At 41.8% G+C, this 20341-nt stretch overlaps 2 protein-coding genes across 3 annotated transcripts in view; both read right to left on the bottom strand.

Moving 5' to 3' along the window:
* Positions 1–250: 250 nt before the first annotated feature.
* Positions 251–9276, bottom strand: msmo1 (methylsterol monooxygenase 1). The gene is made up of 6 exons (XM_042084022.1): positions 9167–9276; positions 7003–7274; positions 5746–5894; positions 3213–3339; positions 2553–2707; positions 251–1063 (listed from the first exon to the last, which is right to left on the bottom strand). Exons 2-6 carry the CDS (start codon positions 7255–7257, stop codon positions 883–885), a joined length of 867 nt encoding a protein of 288 aa, XP_041939956.1. The 5' UTR covers positions 7258–7274; positions 9167–9276; the 3' UTR covers positions 251–882.
* A 1694-nt stretch (positions 9277–10970) lies between these two features.
* klhl2 (kelch-like family member 2) overlaps positions 10971–20341 on the bottom strand; it is a 14595-nt gene continuing 5224 nt past the window's right edge. For both annotated transcript variants that reach the window (XM_042081733.1, XM_042081741.1), the window contains exons 7-15: positions 20035–20151; positions 19558–19707; positions 19335–19452; positions 18966–19163; positions 18467–18568; positions 14211–14339; positions 12304–12444; positions 11972–12115; positions 10971–11777 (exon numbers count right to left, since the gene is read on the bottom strand). In XM_042081733.1, coding sequence (XP_041937667.1) covers positions 11749–11777; positions 11972–12115; positions 12304–12444; positions 14211–14339; positions 18467–18568; positions 18966–19163; positions 19335–19452; positions 19558–19707; positions 20035–20151 — 1128 coding nt within the window. In that variant the 3' untranslated portion in view covers positions 10971–11748. The remainder of the gene's footprint in view (positions 11778–11971; positions 12116–12303; positions 12445–14210; positions 14340–18466; positions 18569–18965; positions 19164–19334; positions 19453–19557; positions 19708–20034; positions 20152–20341) is intronic.

Genomic DNA, 20341 nt, shown 5'->3' with positions numbered 1-20341 from the left:
TGCCTTTGGCGAGATAGTTCTCAGAGGAAAGACAAACTGAAAGGTAGCGTAGTAGGCTGCCATCAGGAAAATAGATTACAATCAGCAGTAGGCCTACTATACAAATGGTTGCGTGGGCGTTCAATAATTTGTTTAGTTTTCAGTGTTGATGGTAAAATGTACTGACCAAGACTATATCCAAGTTCTGTACAAATAATGTGACATAAAACTCAAATGATGTATAACATAAATAGGACGCAAACAAAGAAGATTTAAACGGGTTCCAAGTTTTTATTTTCATTTAAAGGCAATAAAACAAAATTAAACTTTTGGGTAGGAAAGTGACCAGTCCACATTCACAAAGTCATGGGTTGGGGTAGGACCTAGGGTACAGGTTTAAACAGGTTGTGGGGCCTACCATTCCCTCTGAAAAATTGAGGCATAACTGAAGTCAAATACAAAAGGCAATGCATGAAAAAAATCTAAACAAATTTAATCAAGGGGGGAAATATGAAACAAAAAAATCAGGTTATTTGTAAAGTGCTCAGAAATCACACCACTGCAAACTTCTGTGTCCATGCTTCTCAGCAGTAAGCATTTCTGTTTGTTTATTATGAGGTCTGAAGATGGCGTGTGTGTGTTAGGTATGTTAGGATCACACAAATCCATAGATCCGTTAAGCCTCACAATAATAAAAAATGTGCATTTGTGAACCTTCTCTGTTAATATACTCATACACCCACAAAACATATCCATTCACTCACACATACTTGTTTACTCACTCACACACTAACATACTCACACGTCACCCACTCACATAATCGCTCACTCACTCATTCCCTCACTCACTCTCACATTTACTGTGTCATTGTCATCTTCCCCCTCACATCCACTGCCCCGTCCTCACTGCTGTTTCTGTTTCTGCTGATGATTGTGGAACTGGGCATCTGTGCTGAACAGCTTGTCCCACCAGGTGAAGGTGGACCCATAGTTCCCCACAAAGTTCATGTGATGGAAGTCATGGAAACGAGCCCCAGCATAGAATGGAATCAGGTGCAGAGGGTTCAGAGGAATGTCATAACCACTGCAAAGGAACGACATTGTTACAAACAGAACAGAACATGCACACACACACACACACACACACACACACACACACACACACACACACACACATCATGCCTCCACATACATACATGGGGTGAATAATCTGACAATACAAGTTCTAGTGAGTAAATCAATACATACAATAACCAGAATAAAATGAACATATTTATGGCATAGATGTGTAAACTATTTGTACCTATTCGTATCATAAGTGGGGCAAAGTACAAAACTGTCACCATAAGATGGCAGCATGCATTTTTCATGCAGTGAAATATCCATCTACAGTGTAGATGGTAGCGTGGGTCAGGGTTTTTTATGACCCGCAACCGCCCAACACATTTTGGAGATTCAATCCACCCCGCCCAACCAGACAAAATAGCATAAGCAACCCCCAACCCCCCCCCCCCCCCACACACACACACACGCGCAGGCGTGAATGTGCGCACACTCAAAACTCAAATACATGCCTTAAGTTTTTTTACCTCAGCTCTCCGCAGTGAACTTGCGCAAGCATGACAATATTACTGACTGATCTGACCATCAGATAAGTTTCAATGGTGTAACTGGTCCTGAACAAGAGCTAGGCTACCGAATACCACTTAGAGAAGACACTCAGAAAACGCAATCCCAAATTAATAAGACTGGGATCATTTTGGCTGCACAATATTAAACTAAACTTAATTAGCCTACAGGCTAGAGTAAATGCCTATGAAGTGTGGTAACATACGTGGAAAACTCGCTTTATTGTTCTATGAAATATAAGCTCATTTAGGCTATCATCTGGATAATTAGAAACAACTGTTTCATTTTACTGTGTGGACAGGCTTTGTCCCCTCCAATGGAGTATTTTTGTATCCAATCAACTCTGGTGTGCATGTGCATTGATATAGAGACATATAAAAGTATGATTCTATGTAATGACTGTATGATATCTGTACTGTCCCTGTGTATCTGTGTGTGACTGTATTTAGAGATAAGCGGGAATATTATGACTTTGCAGTGTTTCACTGTTCTGCATGGCTGCGTCAGTAGCTATCTGCTCCGGATTGCCAGGTTGCCACTAATCAGAGTCTGATTCAGTGTAGTCCACGTGGGATGGGATGACCAACGCCATCTCCTGTCAGCCTGGAAGGATACTTAAACCCTAACTATTTCCTTGTCTAGTTAGAGCAGCTGATGGATCTTTAGGTGAAGTCATGCTGTCTCTCCCTTGATGCGCATCATTGTAAATAAACTCTGTTCCTGATGTTTCATACTGTTGGTCTGACTGGGTCTCTATTCATCTGTGGTATCAAAATTACCATCACTAGCGAATTTGACCCGACCCACCTGCAACCCACGATTTTACCTGGAAATCTCATCCACAGCCACCCGATCCGCGGGTCGGCCTGTCATAAGGCTGCCCACGCATCCCTAGTAGATGGCGGTATCCCTTATAAGGCAGAGGAAGAGAAAGAGACACACACCTGTGCACATCAATGGTCTCCAAGAGTCTGAAGGTCACCCAGGCCCAAAGCAGTATCACATGATTGCAGAAGACCATGATGCCAATGAAGAATCCAGCCCCCAGTATCAGAGTCTCCAGAGGGTGAGCATATTCAGCCTGCATTCCAAAGGGAGACTGAACACACACACACACACACACACACACACACACACACACACACACACACACACACACACACACACACACACACACAGAGAGAGAAAGAGACAGAGAGTTAAAATGCTGTGTCACACCTGCCTCATGCTTACGGCTGAATCACAGCCATGGTGATATCTGCTACCAACACCATTCTCACTTGCGCCATACTGCTTAAACAATGATCTATGACAAATATGATATAATGAAAAACTTTGCTGTGGTCAGTGCTGCTGCATCAAGAATGGCCATACAGGTAGGTCAAATTCATGTCTAGAAAGAACTGCAGAATAAACAATGTTTTGTTGTCTGTTATTCAGTAATGGGCTTTTTAGTCACATGGATCAGTGTTGTAAATTGTCATTAGTTTATTCAAATGCTATTACTTTGCCACTTCACCTTTACAATTACTTTTGTTTTTGTCTCTCTCTCTCTTTCCCTTTCTCACTGTATGTGTGTGTGAGTGTGTGTGTTTCTTACTCACAGTAAACTCATGGTGGACCTTATGGATGTATTTGTAGATTCTGCGATGATGCAAAGCTCGGTGGAGGAAGTAATGCCAGGTGTCTTCAATCACAGCACAGCCAAAACACTGGGCCAGGAGGAGCGGCCTGAGTTGAAAAGGACACAAGTGTTATTAGCTTCAGTAGTCACTCACAAATCTCACAAATCACAATTATTAGCTTCAGGAGTCACTTAAGGCCTCTTTGTTCAGAGCAGCAGTGAGCAGTTAAGGTTTAAATCTAGTGAGGTCACTTGCAAACAGCACTGCCAACGGTGAGTGCCCAGACCCTACATTTTCATGTGGATCTGGCTTGTCAGGCTAGCGGTTTTGTTCAAGGAATTCATACTAAAACATTACGTATGTGCAAAACTGGGAAGTAGCGTACTCACAAAACAATCTGATGTATGAAACTGTGCATACGCAGCATTCCACACAGCTTTACCACACTGCTCCAAAATGTAATAGTTAAAATCAGCAAATTAAAAAAAAAGCGAATGCGAGGTGAAAGTGCTCTTATTCGACGATCTGGCAAGAATCTTACGTCTTTATGATCTGTAATTAATAACCTAAAAACCAGTAGGAGTGTCGGAGTGTGGTAGTGGCTATTAGGGTCAGAGACCGTAGCAGATGTATTGGTCATTCTGCCAGTAGGTGACCGGGTTTGCATAACGGGTTTGATGGGCATTTGGACTATCAAAAAATAACTGCATTAATTAAAAAGTCATCAAATCAATCGTGTCCAAGTAAGAGACCACGCATCGCGCACCCGAAGTACAAAGTTGATCTAGGCCACATTGCCACAACATTGCGATATCCCAATAATTTGCACACAAGTGTGACAACAATAAAACGAATGCTTACTCGAGTAAAGTCAAAGTGTGCAGTCAATTACACTAAGGGAAATAGCTACAACTCGCGCTTATTAGTCAGGCTATAGCCTAACATTGATGATGTTTGGATGAACACTTGGAAGATCCTGTTCCATAGGCTACTGCCATTTCTCAAAGGAAAACCCTGTTGACAAGAAATTCCCTGTGGTAAATAGCCTGCTTTAACCCATAAAAGCCTAATTATTTCTAAAAAAATGAAAACTATCGGAAATATGAAGGGAAAAACATCCCAGCAAATGGCGACCCCATTCATCGCAGATTTCGGCGTTGTCTCTAAATAGCCTTCACATTCCTATAATTCTTGATATCCTCTTATAGGGCTACAGTTGTCATTATGCTGTATTGCGCAGTGTTTGCACATGTTGCATGCACAGTTATTTATAAACCTGGGCCTGTAACTCAAACTGTTATCATTTTCAATAACCCACATTTCACAATATACTGTACAAATAAAGGCCTAGTCTCGTGATCAATAGGCTAATGTTGCGCTGCATTGCCTTAAGTGTCGCCAAATGACAATACACATTGGAAATGTGCGTACACGGGATATTGTTGCCGTGGAGACACCTGGGAGAAACGCACTCTCACTTTCATTTCACTCCTGATACATCCGACCGTGAGCATGAAAGACATGCAACATTTTTGTGCGTACGCAAGTTTTGTACATGAGGCCGCTGTACACTGCCTTTGTAACCGTAAAAACTGACATTCAGCATAGACTTTCATGTAGCCTACAATAGCAGTAGGCCTACAAAACAAATCAGAACAAATAGAAAACTAGAACTAAATAAGGTTCTAAATGACAAGTCAATTTGTCTCCTCCTCCAAACCACTGTTGTCACTATTGAGGTTTCTGTAAATGAGTTTGCGCACTCTCGCACTCTAGGTGTCACATCACATGTGCGTCTCATCTCACTCTAGATGACATGTGTGTCTCATCTCACTCTAGGTGTCACATGTGCGTCTCATCTCACTCTAGGTGTCACATCACATGTGCATCTCATCTCACTCTAGGTGTCACATGTGCGTCTCATCTCACTCTAGGTGTCACATCACATGTGCGTCTCATCTCACTCTAGGTGTCACATCACATGTGCGTCTCATCTCACTCTAGGTGACACATGTGCGTCTCATCTCACTCTAGGCGTCACATGTGCGTCTCATCTCACTCTAGGTGACACATGTGTGTCTCATCTCACTCTAGGTGACACATGTGCATCTCATCTCACTCTAGGTGTCACATGTACATCTCATCTCACTCTAGGTGTCACATCACATGTACATCTCATCTCACTCTAGGTGACACATCACATGTGCATCTCATCTCACTCTAGGTGTCACATCACATGATGAGCGCCTCATCTCACTCTAGGTGACACAGGTGCGCCCCATCTCCGTTGCGTTGCTGCTGCAGTGTGTTTGTTCACACAGGAGTGCCATAATATACAATGAGCGACATTCATGTGCTATAGTGAAAACCAGAAAGTTGACCAGTTATTACCAGAAAGCAGCCACATCAGAAACCACAAGCCAGTGGTACCACTACTGACTGCTGATAAAAGATTTATACCTTTGTGTGTGTGTGTGTGTGTGTGTGTGTGTGTATGTGTGCGCGCTCTCACCAACGGGGCATTGTGTCCCAGTCATAAGGGATGTTGAAGAACTCAGTGAAGTAATAGGTTCCACAGATCAGAGGCAGCTGGATGCAGAAGTGATTGAAGAGCAGCATTTTGAAACACCTCCACTGTTTCTCCCATGTCTCGGGCTTATCCTACACACACACACACACGCACGCACACAAACAGATAAATCTTTTATAAGCAATCAGTAGTGGTACCGCTGGCTTGTGGTTTCTGTTCTACAACATTACCCTTGTTGATTTGTCATTATTGTTTTATTATTGCTTTTCCCCTCATTTTCATTGCTTATTTTATTAGGCTATTGATTAAATTGATATTGTTGTTTATTATTACTATTCTCCTTATTATATTGGACCAACATTATAATCTGTTCCCTGTTCAATTTTAAATATTATGTTGTTTTGTATTTGTGTGTCGCTTTGGACAAAGGCGTCTGCCAAATCCATAACCATAACCATAACCATAAAAGAGCCATGTCATCTGCAGGTTGTCAAGCTATACACTCCTAAAAAGCCCCTGTATTAAGGATGACACAGCGAGCAGATTCAGCAGCACATTATCTCTATGTCCATTCAAGTCCAGAAGGTCCAGAATGCCATTGTGTGTGATTATTTCTGGTGTACAAATGTTTAGGCTGAACTGTCACTTTATTATATATATACACATTACAGTATTATACTGCAGGGGTTCCCAAACTTTTCCACAACAAGGCCCCCCAAATACCATTAGGTTCTGGCCCAGGACCCCCTTATTAAACCCATCGACAATACTACGGCAAATGTAAAAATACATTAAGCTAATCCTAATAATTATTTTAGCCACAAGCACTTCACGATGGAGCATACAGTGCGTAAAAAATGTATTTGGGGCTTTCTGCTATATGAGAGCTATCACGACTATTATTCCCAGTCATTATCATGGAAAATATAATGTTCAGATATGCGTCACATTATTAAAATGGCATTGTATAACAACCCTCATAGTAATAGGTATATTTGAAATTTTTCAAATGTATTTATTTGTTGCTTTTGTTTTTCCCTCCAACTTGCTGAGGCCCCCCTGGCACCCTCTCGCGGCCCCCACTTTGAAAACCACTGTTATACTGTATTCTATGGTGTTCAGAATCTGAATCAGGATCAGCTATCGGCTGAGTCATTTCACAAATACAAAGAATTTGGTTTTGAGGCATAGACGGGAGACAGGGGGCCTGATTGGTCCTGTGCATGCAGCGCTGCTTACCGCCTGAATCTTGTACTTCTGCATGAAGGGGAGGAACTGGAAGAGGAAGCCAGGCAGGCAGAAGAAGAAATAGATGAATTCATGCACAACCAGTGAGCCCCAGGTAGCAATCTGGAACTTGGTGTAGCTCTGCAGCATGTGGTTCCATGCTTGCTGCAGTGGCTGTTGCAGGGGATTCTCTGGCAGAACTGAATCAACATAGTCCACTGCCAGGAGAGCAGAGGAGAGGACCGTCACACTTCCATTCACATCCATGACTGAGGAACATGAACCTAGAGGACAGAGGCGGAGTTAATGTTCACTCAAAACACACTGATCTTTCAGGTGCACATGCAAACCAATGTACTGGCCAAACAGCATGCTCAGTGTATTCTGAGATCCAATAATATAGGCTAGAATAGTTCAGAGCATTTGGCATCCACTAATAAAGCCAGGTGGGGCTCTACACTGTACTCTAGAAGTTGTAAATCAACTAAGCTTAGGCCTACTCACTCATTCATGTACAACCCCAAATCAGAAATAGTTGGGACGTTGAGTAAAATGCAAATAAAAATAGTACGTGATAATCTGCAAATCTCATAAACTCATATTTAGCTGCAAAAAGGACAAAACATATCAAATGTTGAAAAGGACATCTTTGACTATTTCATGGAAAATGTATTGTTCATTTTGAATTTGGATTCAATTTTGGTTACACTTTAACATGAAATTGTGAAGTATTTGGGGATTTCATCATCTACAGTTCATAATATCATTAAAATATTCAGAGACTCCAGAGAAATCTTTGCAAACAAGGGAGCGATCTGATAAACAATATTGGATGGCCGTGGTCTTTTGGCCCTGAGATGGCAATGCATTAAAACTAGACCTACTGTAAAGAAAATCATTAGATGGGCTCACGAAAACTTCTGATAACCATTGTCTATGGGCACAGGTTGATACCCAAATTCAGAAATGCTTTAAACTTTACCATACAACAGCCAAATACAGAAACACAGAAACACCACTGTCTTATCTGCCTGAGCTTCTTTAAAATGGACTGAGGGAAAGTGGAAAAAGGTCCTGTGGTTTGACCAATCAAAATTTGCAATTATTTTTGGAAATCATGGACTCATCTGGGCTAAAGAGGAGAGGGCCTATCCAAGTATCCAACCTATCCAAGTATCCAACATCTGTGACAGTGTGGAAGTGTATTAGTGCCTACAGCAAGGGCATCTTGCACATCTGGCAAGGCACAATCAATTCTGCGATGATGTATACAGGTTTTGAGCAAATACTGCCAACCAGGCAATGTCTTTTACAGGGAAGGCCTGGAATATTTCAGGAAAACAATGCCAAAATGAATTCTGCATATATTTAAACAGTATAGTTCCATAGAATAAGAGTCCAGGTGCTAAAGTAGCATGTCTGCAGTCCAGAACTGTCAAATTAGGTGCATTAGGGAATGAAAAACATGATTAAGAATACCCCATACTGCGACCAGAGACACTCCCGTGTGAGCAACTGAAATCCTATATCGGGCAGGAATGCACAACATTTCATTCTCAAAACTCTAGCAACTGGTCTCCTCAGTTCCTAAACATTTACAAAATTAGGTTAAATGTAAAGCAGAACAGTGGTAAAAATTCCCGTCCCAACTTTTTAAAAACATGTTGCTGGCATCGACTTCAAAATTAACATATATTTTCCATGAAATAGTGAAACATTAGATATGTTGTAGGCCTATGTCCTTTTTGCAACTAAATATGTTTTTACGAGATTTGTATAATATCACATTATGATTTTATTTGCATTTTACACAACGTCCCAACTTTTGGGGTTGTATAAGGCTAGCCTATTATGTGAACACCTGAATCCAGTAGACTCACATTGAATAGGCAATTTGGATTCTTGTAACGGACTGCTGTGTTTGGTTAAAATGAACACATTAATTGCATTATTATAATAAGGTTAAATCAATAATTAAGATGGAAAGTGTTGTCCTGGACTACCAATAACTGCCTACATTCCTTTATTCTTTCGCTAATAGAAAACGTTCGTTCTGCAAAAGCCATAATTCCGCACAGAAAGTAGCCTACACGCTTAGGGCTATACGACAGCCGACAGACATCATTATCCAAATCCGTATTCACCATAATAATGTCCAAAGGAAAAATGTACTTACCGGTAGCCTGTTCACCACAGCAGTTTCACCTACCTGAAAACAACAGATGCAGGGCGATTAATGAGGAATAACTTCCAGGCAAGAGATTGGACGAGGTGGGAGGAGACATGCGTCACGGAACGAAGACAGCAAGTCGATTGGAGAGCTGTATGGAGTGATGATAGTGAGACGGTGAGTTGCTGGAGCAACAGCCAATCAGGAATAAGTTTATCTTTCATAACCTGCGCAGTCTGCTACGATAGAGCAATGTAGAGAAAGACCATGGTGTGGTTTAGGCGGGCTTTAGAGTATGCTGGAGGTGTGTCTTGCACTGTAGCCTGACGCTTTTCTGTGCCTTTCCCAACCTTAACTGACATAATGGGCTTGTATCAACTATTTAACTAGGCTAAAATAGGACATAGGGCACTTAAGCACTATGGCTTTAATGTATTAATTCATGATTAATTATGAATTAAAATGGATTAATTTGGTCTAAGTGTATGTCGTTTTCACACAAATTAACCTCTTAAAGTCTTGAATAACATTTTCCAAGCCCAACAAAACATGTTTACACAATCAGATTTTAAGTAACTCTAACTGTAAACAACAACATCAAGAGGTCACGTGAAAATCCTTATATTTACACTGCAAAAGTTTGGGGTCATATATAAATGTCCTTGTTTTCATCATTAATGTTGTAAAATACTGAAAGAAATGGCTGATCTTTAATGCAATATCTACATTGCCCATTATTAGCAACTATTAATCCAACGTTCCAAAGGCACATTCTGTTTACTAATCTGATATCATTTTAAAAGACTAACTGAGAAATATTGGAGAACCTATTTGCAATTATGTAAGCACATAATGTAATCTGAAAACTGCCGTCCTGATTAAAAAAAACAATGCAACTGATTTCAGCTGGTATTCTGTGGTATTCTATGGAGTGGAATGGAAATTTCTAAGTGACTCCAAACTTCTGAACCGTAGTCCAAGTACATCCACAATACCCTCCACCTTCAATTAGGCCTTTAGGTAAACTAACTAAATGCAATTAATATTCATATTAATGATCTTATCCAAAAATTTGTTTTAATGTCTCAATTGCACAGACTGGTCTGTTTACCAGAAGCGTATTTATTAATATTATTTTAAAAAGAAAATCAAGTTATGAAACAATTCAAAAAGCAGAACACAAACATTCCTTTATACACTAACATACAATTGCAAGTTATATTATCATACCAATTATCATAAAAAATACAAATCAATGATAGATAAATAGATAAATAGACAAGAAAGAAATAGGGCAATAAAGAAAGAAAGACATTAATAGAAGTTTGGTCATTTTTAGCAGAGGTGGCATATACTTCACATCACATTCATAATTTCACTGATTTTACAGCAGCATTAAAACAAGTAGGAATGAAATTACACAAACACACAGTGTAGGACCATGCAGATGCATCTCCTATCCAGGACAACTGGAGGTATCCCATAGTTACCGCATGCGCCAAACACATTTGCATTTTTAAAACACCAATGGAGCATCAGCACAGGCGCAGGGAGGGGGGGGGGGGCATACTCATAAACAGCTAACAGAGCATAGGCTAGGACATTCTGCATTATGGCCTGCTAGGACAGTCATGTTTGGCAAACGAACTCTGGAAATGTGCTGGCCTGTTTCATTCCCCTTCACTAGTGGTTATTTTTAATCAGAGGCAAACACAACAGCAACACAGAAATGTTACATCATGTATACATCAGTGTCCAGTGGTGTCCTGCCTATTTAACGGTTGTGTCAGTTAAATACAGAATCTGACTGGTGCAAATGTTATCCGGCTCGATTACACGTTATATTACACACGCATCATATATCAGCGTTGAGTAAAATGACCTTCACGTCCATCGATCTTGCACAAAAAAGATGACCAAAGACCACAGACTAGGGTCTCTACGGTCTTGAGGCTCAGTGTGCTCAGGTGACAGTTCATCTGCAATTAGGAAAATGTTCAACAACCAACAGAGTCCTGTCCTGTCAGAACTCCTTCTTTAGTGCTCCTCCTGCTAAGTGCAATAATCCTCATCAACACTCCCAGAACAGAGAGAGAGAATAGAGAGAACAGAACAGAGAGAGAGAGAATAGAGAGAACAGAACAGAACAGAGAGAGAGAATAGAGAACAGAACAGAGAGAAGTAGCAAGTTTAAGAGAGAAATGAAAGACATAGCATAACAGATAGTAACTGGAAATAAATAAAGGAAAAGGTGAGAAGAATAGAAACAGGATTAATGACAAGGTAAAAAAAAACATTAGAACATGGGGATATGTTGAAGCAGAAAAAGAATAAGATAGAAGGAGAGAGACGGGAGGGATGGAGGGAGGGGAGAGAGAGAGAGAGAGAGAGAGAGAGAGAGAGAGAGAGAGAGAGAGAGAGAGAGAGAGAGAGAGAGAGAGAGAGAGAGAGAGAGAGAGAGAGAGAGAGAGAGAGAAGTCATCTCTGCACAGCCTTCTGTTGAAGCAGCTCCCAGAGGAAGTTACAGCCCCCAAGTGAACCTCAGCCAAACTGAGTGAGTACAGTACCAGCAGCACACGTCAGCTGCTTCACAAGGGCTTATCGATCACCGACACACCTAAAGCACACGCACACACACACACACACACACACACACACAACACACACAACACACACAACACACACAACACACACACAACACGCACACACACGGGGGATATAGATATGTGATAAGTATTTTAATCTGAACAAAAATTCTTAATCCCACCTTCCCCTGGCTGTCTATATGGTATAAGTCTGTCCCTCTCTCACCAGCATAGCTGCGTCCAGTGCTCATGCCGGTGGGCAGCAGGGTCCATTTGTCAGTGCTGGGGTTGTAAAACTCCACAGAGGCCAGGTTACACGAGCCATCATCTCCGCCCACCACGTACAGCACATTATTCACAGCACACACTCCTGAACACACACACCGTCAAGAGATTAGAAAGACACTGTACACTTTCATTGAGCCAAGTAGCAAGTGAACTGAACTGGTACAATATCTGGTTAAGAAACTCTAAGCCACTGTAAGTGTGTATGTCTAAGCCACTGTGTGTGTGTATGTCTATGCCACTGTGTGTGTGTGTCACAAGTGTGTATCTTACCTGCGTTCCTGCGGCACATGTTCATGTCTGCCACCTGTTTCCAGATGTTGTTGGCAGGGTCATACACCTCACAGCTCTTACGCACCAGTGGCCCGTCATGTCCACCAACTGCATACAGTAAACCCTTCAACACGCCCACACCTGCACACACATACACACACACTCATATGCAGTATGCAGACACACCGCCCATGTATAGTATAGTAGTATAGTATATATACTTGTTTGATCCCGTGAGGGAAATTTGGTCTCTGCATTTAACCCAATCGGTGAATTAGTGAAACACAAACAGCACACAGTGAACACACAGTGAGGTGAAGCACACACTAATCCCGGCGCAGTGAGCTGCCTGCTTCAACGGCGGCGCTCAGGGAGCAGTGAGGGGTTAGGTGCCTTGCTCAAGGGCACTTCAACCGTGGCCCACTGGTCGGGGCTCGAACCGGCAACCCTCCGGTTACAAGTCCAGAGTGCTAACCAGTGGGCCACGGCTGCCCTAATGTATGCAGACACACTGCTCATGTATGCAGACACACTGCTCATGTATGCAGACACACTGCTCATGTATGCAGACACACTGCTCATGTATGCTGTTCTGACATTCATATACAGTATGCAGACACACTGCTCATGTATGCAGACACACTGCTCATGTATGCAGACACACTGCTCATGTGTGCTGTTCTGTGTTTGTTTAAATAAAGTGAGAGAGACAGCAGATCTGTCTTGGGAGTTTGTGAATATGGGCCCTATTATAACGATCTGAAACGCACGGTCTGAAGTTTAAATAGTCCAAAATCCAGTCCAGTATCTTGATGGCGTAAAAAGCTTGCCAGGCATTGTTCAAAAGGGTTGTTCTTATGTTTCTTAATCAGTTATGGGTGAGTTATGGGTGTGTTTTGGGCGTAACATTCAATGAGAGTGACATCTGTCATTCCCTTTAAGAGCAAGGAGTGCAACATCAAACAGCGTGCTGGTATTTTAACAGTCAGTGCATCTGAAGGAATCTGCCTGTATGCAACACCAGAATTGATAGCAATAATTTTAGGGTTAAAATTATTAGTTTTAGTTAGCCATGTGGCCCCTCTTGGTATTAAACACAGACACCCTCCCCTCCACCAATGAAATGCTAATGTACTGGTTCCAAGGGCTATCAGATCCACAAGTCAAAGGATATTACCTTGCTATACTGAATCCATACTGTACGTCATGAAATGTAAATGTACTCATGTTTGGTATCATTGTAATAGTCTCAGTACAAGGATTGTAATGATTTAATTGTAATTGTAAAACGTGTGACTAGCAGAGTATAGCTTACATGCTCCTGCACTCGCCTCTTATTTGAACTCATCCAAAATAACAACCGTGGTCTCATAGGCAATGACAACACAGGTTTATGTGTAGCTATTTTTCTTTCATTATTGACTGACAAGGGGTTGCAATGGAAAAAAGCAACAATAATTGCATCCCACTGAGTGCCTGGACCTGGATTTTGTTCCAATTCTTTTTTGATGAACTTTCCCCAATAATGTTTGAATGACTGAATACAAAAATACAAAGGTATTCCTCCTGCAGATGAGTCATTTCCTGGGACTTGTTGCTAAGGGCTGCTTACATATCGTAAGGTTTTTCTTGGTCAGTGATGTAGTGATTTTTAGTGGGGTTAAGATAGCAATTTTTGGATCATGTGCCTGACCACACCTATTTTTTAATTGGCACGCCCGTGGGCACAATGTTCCATTGAACTGGAGAGAAAAAAGACAGACAGAGAGAGAGAGATAGACAGGGAGACAGAGAGATAGAGATAGACAGGGAGACAGAGAGAGAGAGAGATAGACAGGGAGACAGAGAGAGAGAGATAGACAGGGAGACAGAGAGAGAGAGATAGACAGGGAGACAGAGAGTGCTACCTGCGCCACTGCGGCGAGTGCCCATCTCTGCCATGTATGTCCACTCATTAGTGTTTGGGTTGTAGGCCTCTACAGTACTCAGGCATTGGCGCGTTGCTCCATCATAACCTCCAATAGCATACAGGATTCCTGCCAAAAACACAACGTTTGCACATTCAAGTATAAAACATAAATAAATAGACAGGTGGACAGACATTGAAGGTGGCAATGGTAAAAGTAGCAGAGGTGGCATATATATATATATATATATATATATATATATACACATACACACACACACACACACACACACACACTACTAAATTTTACAGCAGCATTAAAACAAGCTGGAATGAAATGACACAAACACACAGTGTAGGCCCATGCAGATGCATGGTGAAGAGCTGCGGTCAGCTGCAAGTCACAACTCTCTTTGACAGGGACGGACAAACACTTGGGGCTGTATTTTGGGCTCCAGCGCATGGCGTAAAGCTCGTTATTCACCCGCGCAAAGCTTAATTCGCTATTTTGCACGTTTATTTTTTAAACATTGCGCCCAGGGGTGTGGCAATTAACCTAGAGAGGGGACTAGCGCGTTGTCTAAAAATCGCTATCATACACCACCTAAACCTGGTCAGAAGTCAATGGCGAGTTGTTCAAATGCTATTTTAAGAGCGCATGTCACCAGTCATATTGGCAGGTGCACGCACCATCCTTCTATCATTCATGAACGCACACCAGCGCACGTCCATGCAAAGCATTACAAATTGCACGATTACAATGGGAAACATAATTAGAATAAAGATATTACGAAATACTGTACATCTCATGATGAGTAGTTATTCACCATCATTTGCAAATTGGTAATGACGGTTAAAAGTGATTAGGGGAGAGGCGAGAGACACGTATGGAGCACAGCTGAAGACGCACTGTCACGAGATATAAGCAACTCCTCTGCAGGATAAATGTTGTTTTATTCAGTCATTTGAGCAATATTAGGGTAAGTGTTGCTTTTTCCAGCCTATGTTTTCGATGGTAACCCATTGTCAGTCAATAGTGAAAGTAACTGCATATAACTGTCTTCGTTGACTGACACCTTGGTGAAGTTAGTTTCACTTTGCCAATGAGTTCAAATAATAGACGAGTGCAAATGCGTGAAGGCTATGCTAGGTTTTAGTAATGCTAGGTTTTAGTAATGCATGGTTTAAGAATGACTATTTCATACGGTCTCGCAAGCAGCCTCCTTCAAATGCGCCGTTGAATGCCAAAATACCGATGCATTTATTTGACATATCGCGCGTTGCGCCGTTAAAGGGAATGACAGAGGTCATTCTCATTGGTTTAAAATGATGTTACGCCCCAAACACACCCATATGACTGATTAAAAGACCTAGGAACACCTTGTTACGCCATGCGCTCCACTTTTGATAACAAAACCCCTCCCAATGTGAACTGGACATCCTACTAAATTTGAATAGACTTTTGACGAGTGACGATGCACTTTAGAATGTCATGATAGGGCCCTTGGTATTTAAATCCCCCCCTGGACCAGACACAAAACAGCACACTCTCACAACTGGTGTGCACCTAATAGAAACATGGACATACGAGTCATGGAAAACATTAAAGTACAAGGCCTACAAGATCTGTTTGGTACTTTTTGATAAAAAAAAGTAAGTATTTTATTTATATAGCACATTTTTCATGCACAACTCAAAGTGCTCCACACACAAGACAAAAGATGGCGGACGGAGCTACGTAGTCGCCAGCGTACCCGTGACAACAAGAAATACAACAAACAAATTAACAAATAATAAAAAGTAAAACATAAAAAATAAAAAATAAAAAAAAAAGAAACTGATAGAAAAAAATCCATGTTAAACTAGTCCAATTGGTTGCATCAGTCTATTGCGATGAGAGATGCATCCGGAGCGAAGGGAGGTGTTGTGTGGTGAAGCGGGTAACTACGTAGGCGACCATCGCCATCACAGCAAAACGCAATACAAATAAAATAAAAACAAATCTAAGAACACTATGGACCAGGGGCCGTATTCACAAAGAATTGTAAGGCTAAAAGTAGCTCCTAACTGGCGAATTAAGGAGCAACTCCTAATAATAATGGGCGTGTCACTCCTAACTTTAGGACTCCTAATTTTTTTCACTAAAAGTAATTCACAAAGCATTTTGTCTGGGACAGCCTTAAAAGAAGTCGAGAGGACTCCTAACTCACTAAGACCTATTCACAAACCCTTTTTGTGGCATTTCACGTTGCGATGTTTTGAAATGCGTATGCGGCTAGGAGCTTCCAATCGCGAGGGAACAATTTTGCATTGTAGGCATAAAAGGGATGCAATAACGCCACCAACAACCAAAACTACTCATTGTCAACATTTAAATTAAATGTAACGTTTCATTGTAAATCAAATTGAAATGTTCTCTTTGCATATGTAGGCATAGGCTATGGTGACAGGTTTATGTTGCAAAGATACTGCATCAATCCGCATGTTTCATTAGGCTATAGGCTATTTGTTTTGCCTTACTCTTTATTCATTTAGGCTAGACCTTTTTATTCAGTTCAGTTCATTCATCATCTTCCGTCCTTCGCACTACTTGTGTAGTGCACCTATTCTCAGACCTGTCACCTGTCACTCATCATCGTAAGGGAGGTGTTTGGAATCATTCAGCCAATCAAGGTGATCACTTCAGTCAAGCTCGTGCATGAGTAATGACGTCATCCATAGCAACGAAGACTCACTCTTAGTTTAGAAGTTGTCATTTTTCCTTACTAAGAGTAGGTCTGAAATAACCTGACTCTCGCCAGATGAATTTCGTTCCGCCTAGCTCCACTCATCCATCTGGGATCGATCCATTGGAGTGGTGCTTCAGAAGGCTGGGCCTTATTAAAAAAATCCTTGCATAAGATTGGATAAGCCACTTGTCCGTCATCTATTGACGTGCTACTTCAACCACTCACATCGAAGCCAACCCGTGACACTGAGAACGGTCTCCCAGTCGCTTCTACGCTACGTCACATCTATGAAACTCCCGCCCTGCGTCCTGATTGGCTCTACCATACAATCTCGTGCTGAAATCACTCTCAACGGAACCGATCCCAGATGGATGTGAGTGGAGCTAGGCGGAACGAAATTCATCTGGCGAGAGAGTCAGGTTAGGTCTGAAAGGCTTTGTGAATAACTTTTAAGAGAAAACTCCTAGCTAAAATCTTTTAGAGCGATTTAGGAGTACTCCTAGTGGTAAGATAAAAGGCCTTGTGAATACGGCCCCAGATGTACTAACGCTTTTGCACCCACTTTAGGCGTATTTGTTTCGTAATGTCTGCATAAAAGTCATGGCAAGGTATGTACAAACAGGCCGCACTGAGGTAAAAGCGCAGACTGCCTGTCGCAGGAGATGAAAATGGCAAATTGCGCTTTTCCGTGTCATGCATATGCATTCATATGGAGGGTCAAGGGGAAAGTGCGAGTTTGGCGTAAAGAGATGAGAGGGGAAGCGTAAAGAGCGCCTAATTATGTATTCCGCAGTATGTACAAAAACTGCCCGCGAAAGCGCACATCTATTCTGCTCCTAAATATTTCCGCCTTGTAAAAGCAGGTGTTAATCCAAATTGCGGCTAAATGCGTCAATAAGAAAACCTTTCAAAGACAACAGAATCGCTATTTAGACCACCAGTTTTGCGTCTTTGTACTACATCAAAAGCAACCTTAACTTTCGTTGGCCTTTCGAATGTCTTACTTTCACTTTCACGTCATCCACTTAAACTTTCCTACTTGCTAGATTTGACCAATATTCCATAGCCTACGTGCACAAGTAGCTTGAGTAGAACTACTGATCGTCATTATCTCCCTGCTTGTTGACATCTTCTGTTGACATCTCATGTATTGTATTATTTCATGATCGCTAAACGTTTGATTCTTTTTAATATTGTCATCAGTTAACTTCATTCAACTGTGCTTGTATGTAGGCTATGCCGTTCAGTTGTGGACGTACGTAACTGCGGTAGGGGGCGGAGAAAGGCGCAGATTACCCGATGAAGTGAAAGTTTGATAAATACCACGAACACTTGGGTATCACAGCGTTCGCCATCTGTGGTTTGTCCATGGCGCTGATAACGCCATGTTCGCAAATGTACGTACATCTGGCCCTATATCCACTAACTTTAACTTCACTAAACTTAACTAAAGTATTGCACCTGGCAAACATTTTAGTGATTCCACTAAAAGACCACTGTGTGTGTGTGTGTGTGTGTACACTCATACCTCCAACGACTCCCACGCCAACACTGCTCCTGCGTGTGTTCATGGGCTGGATGTGGAACCACTCATTGGCTTTAGCATTATAGGCCTCAACAGTGGCCAAACCTGTGGAAGGCAGCAGCATAAACCATCAGCACCGCCACCATCAGCAGCAGCACTTGTCACCACAGTCTTTCTCTCTATAAATGTTGGGAATGCTGAATGTGTGAGTAATAATAATAAATAATATTACATTTTATTTATAATGCACTTTTCATCATACAGAAGATCTCAAAGTGCTACAGGTTAAAAACACACAAAAAATGTGAGCAGTTTGAGGAAAAAGAAAAAAAGAAAAGGTTTTAAAAAAGCATCTAAAGGGGACCAAAATCTTTGCTAAAAAGAAATGTCTTAAGACCTTTTAAAGTCTTAGTTAGAGTAAAGTACATCATTTAGACTCTAAACGCCTTCTCAGCTCCTATGGCTATGAATGTGTATTATATTATTTACATAATTTGTGTACCTGTGCTTCCATCAAACCCCCCAACAGCATACAGTAGGCCGTTGAGCACTGCTGCCCCTAGTGTTGAGCGGCGGTCCTGCATGCTGCTGACACAGCACCACTCATCCTTCACTGGGTCATACGAGTCCACGGTGCGCACCCGCAGAGAGCCATTAAAGCCCCCCACAGCATACACCATGCCCCCCATATACACCACCCCTACACACACACACACACACGCACATGGTGAGAGAGAGAGAGCGAGAGAAAAGAAAGACATTTGAGATGAAGGAGTGCAGTCTTGCCTGTGGATAGCCATTTCAGACTTAGTTCCCTTCCAAATCTGTTTGTGTGTGTGTGTGTGTGTGTGTGTGTCCATGTGTTGTTCACCTGCTCGACATCTTCTGGATGGAAGCTCAGCCACCTGGTACCAGCGATCCTCTTCAAAGTCATAACACTCCACACTGCGAATGGCTTTAGGAGCCTGCCCCCCCACCACCACCATCACCTATAAAACCCAACACACACACACACACAGAGATATATTCATCTAGAGAACACAACATAGTCCCATCATAGGAACCCAAAGATGCAGCAGTGCACTCAGACACACCTTGGGGTAGCTGACCGGTGTCCTCATGCGAGTTCTAATGGTCTTCATCATGGATCTCTGGTCTGCTGGCAACAGGTGGTACTTCATGGCCTCAATCAGGTAGTCTTTACATGCGCTGCTGTTCTTAACAAGGCTCTCCTCCTCCACTCTCTGCAATGCAGTCCAAACACAAATGCACACAATGGTTCACGTGGGGCCTTTAAGACGCTACACATACGTATTTGGCCACTTTGGGGCCACCTCATATGGCTGTGGTGTAATGTGGATGCACTGATAGAAAGTCATGTTTGTGATAATTCAGATTATAATAGGCATTTTGCTTTATTAAAACAATTTTGGCAGATTATGCATGTAAAGTTTTTCCAATTTTCAATGAATTGGGCTGATAATTCCACAGACAATAATATTGCAGACAGAAGAGCTGTAGAGTATGTCTAATCACTGATATTTCTTGTTGGATTTATGCCCAAAACTTACCTGCACCAGGTACTCTTTAGAGAGCAGTGGCAGCCGAACATGTTCCATCAGATGAGCCATGTGCTCCTGCCTAACATCCTTATCGTGAGTCACCCAAGCTATGACAGCCTCAAACACCTATATTCACACACACACAGCGAGAGCGAGAGAGTTAGCGAGAGAGAGAGAGAGAGAGAGAGATTCTTCAATTTGTGTATGAATCAGCATTTAAAGTATCAGAGTTATAAGAACAGGAACATTAAAATCCAATTTAATATAATGGCTTAAAAATGTTATCAACTCGCACACAAACAAGATACACAAACAA

Source organism: Alosa sapidissima, chromosome 1, assembly GCF_018492685.1.
Source record: "Alosa sapidissima isolate fAloSap1 chromosome 1, fAloSap1.pri, whole genome shotgun sequence".
Lineage (NCBI taxonomy): Eukaryota > Metazoa > Chordata > Actinopteri > Clupeiformes > Clupeidae > Alosa > Alosa sapidissima.
The sequence above is the reverse complement of the archived record's forward strand: the minus strand, read 5'-3'. Positions and strand labels throughout refer to the sequence as shown.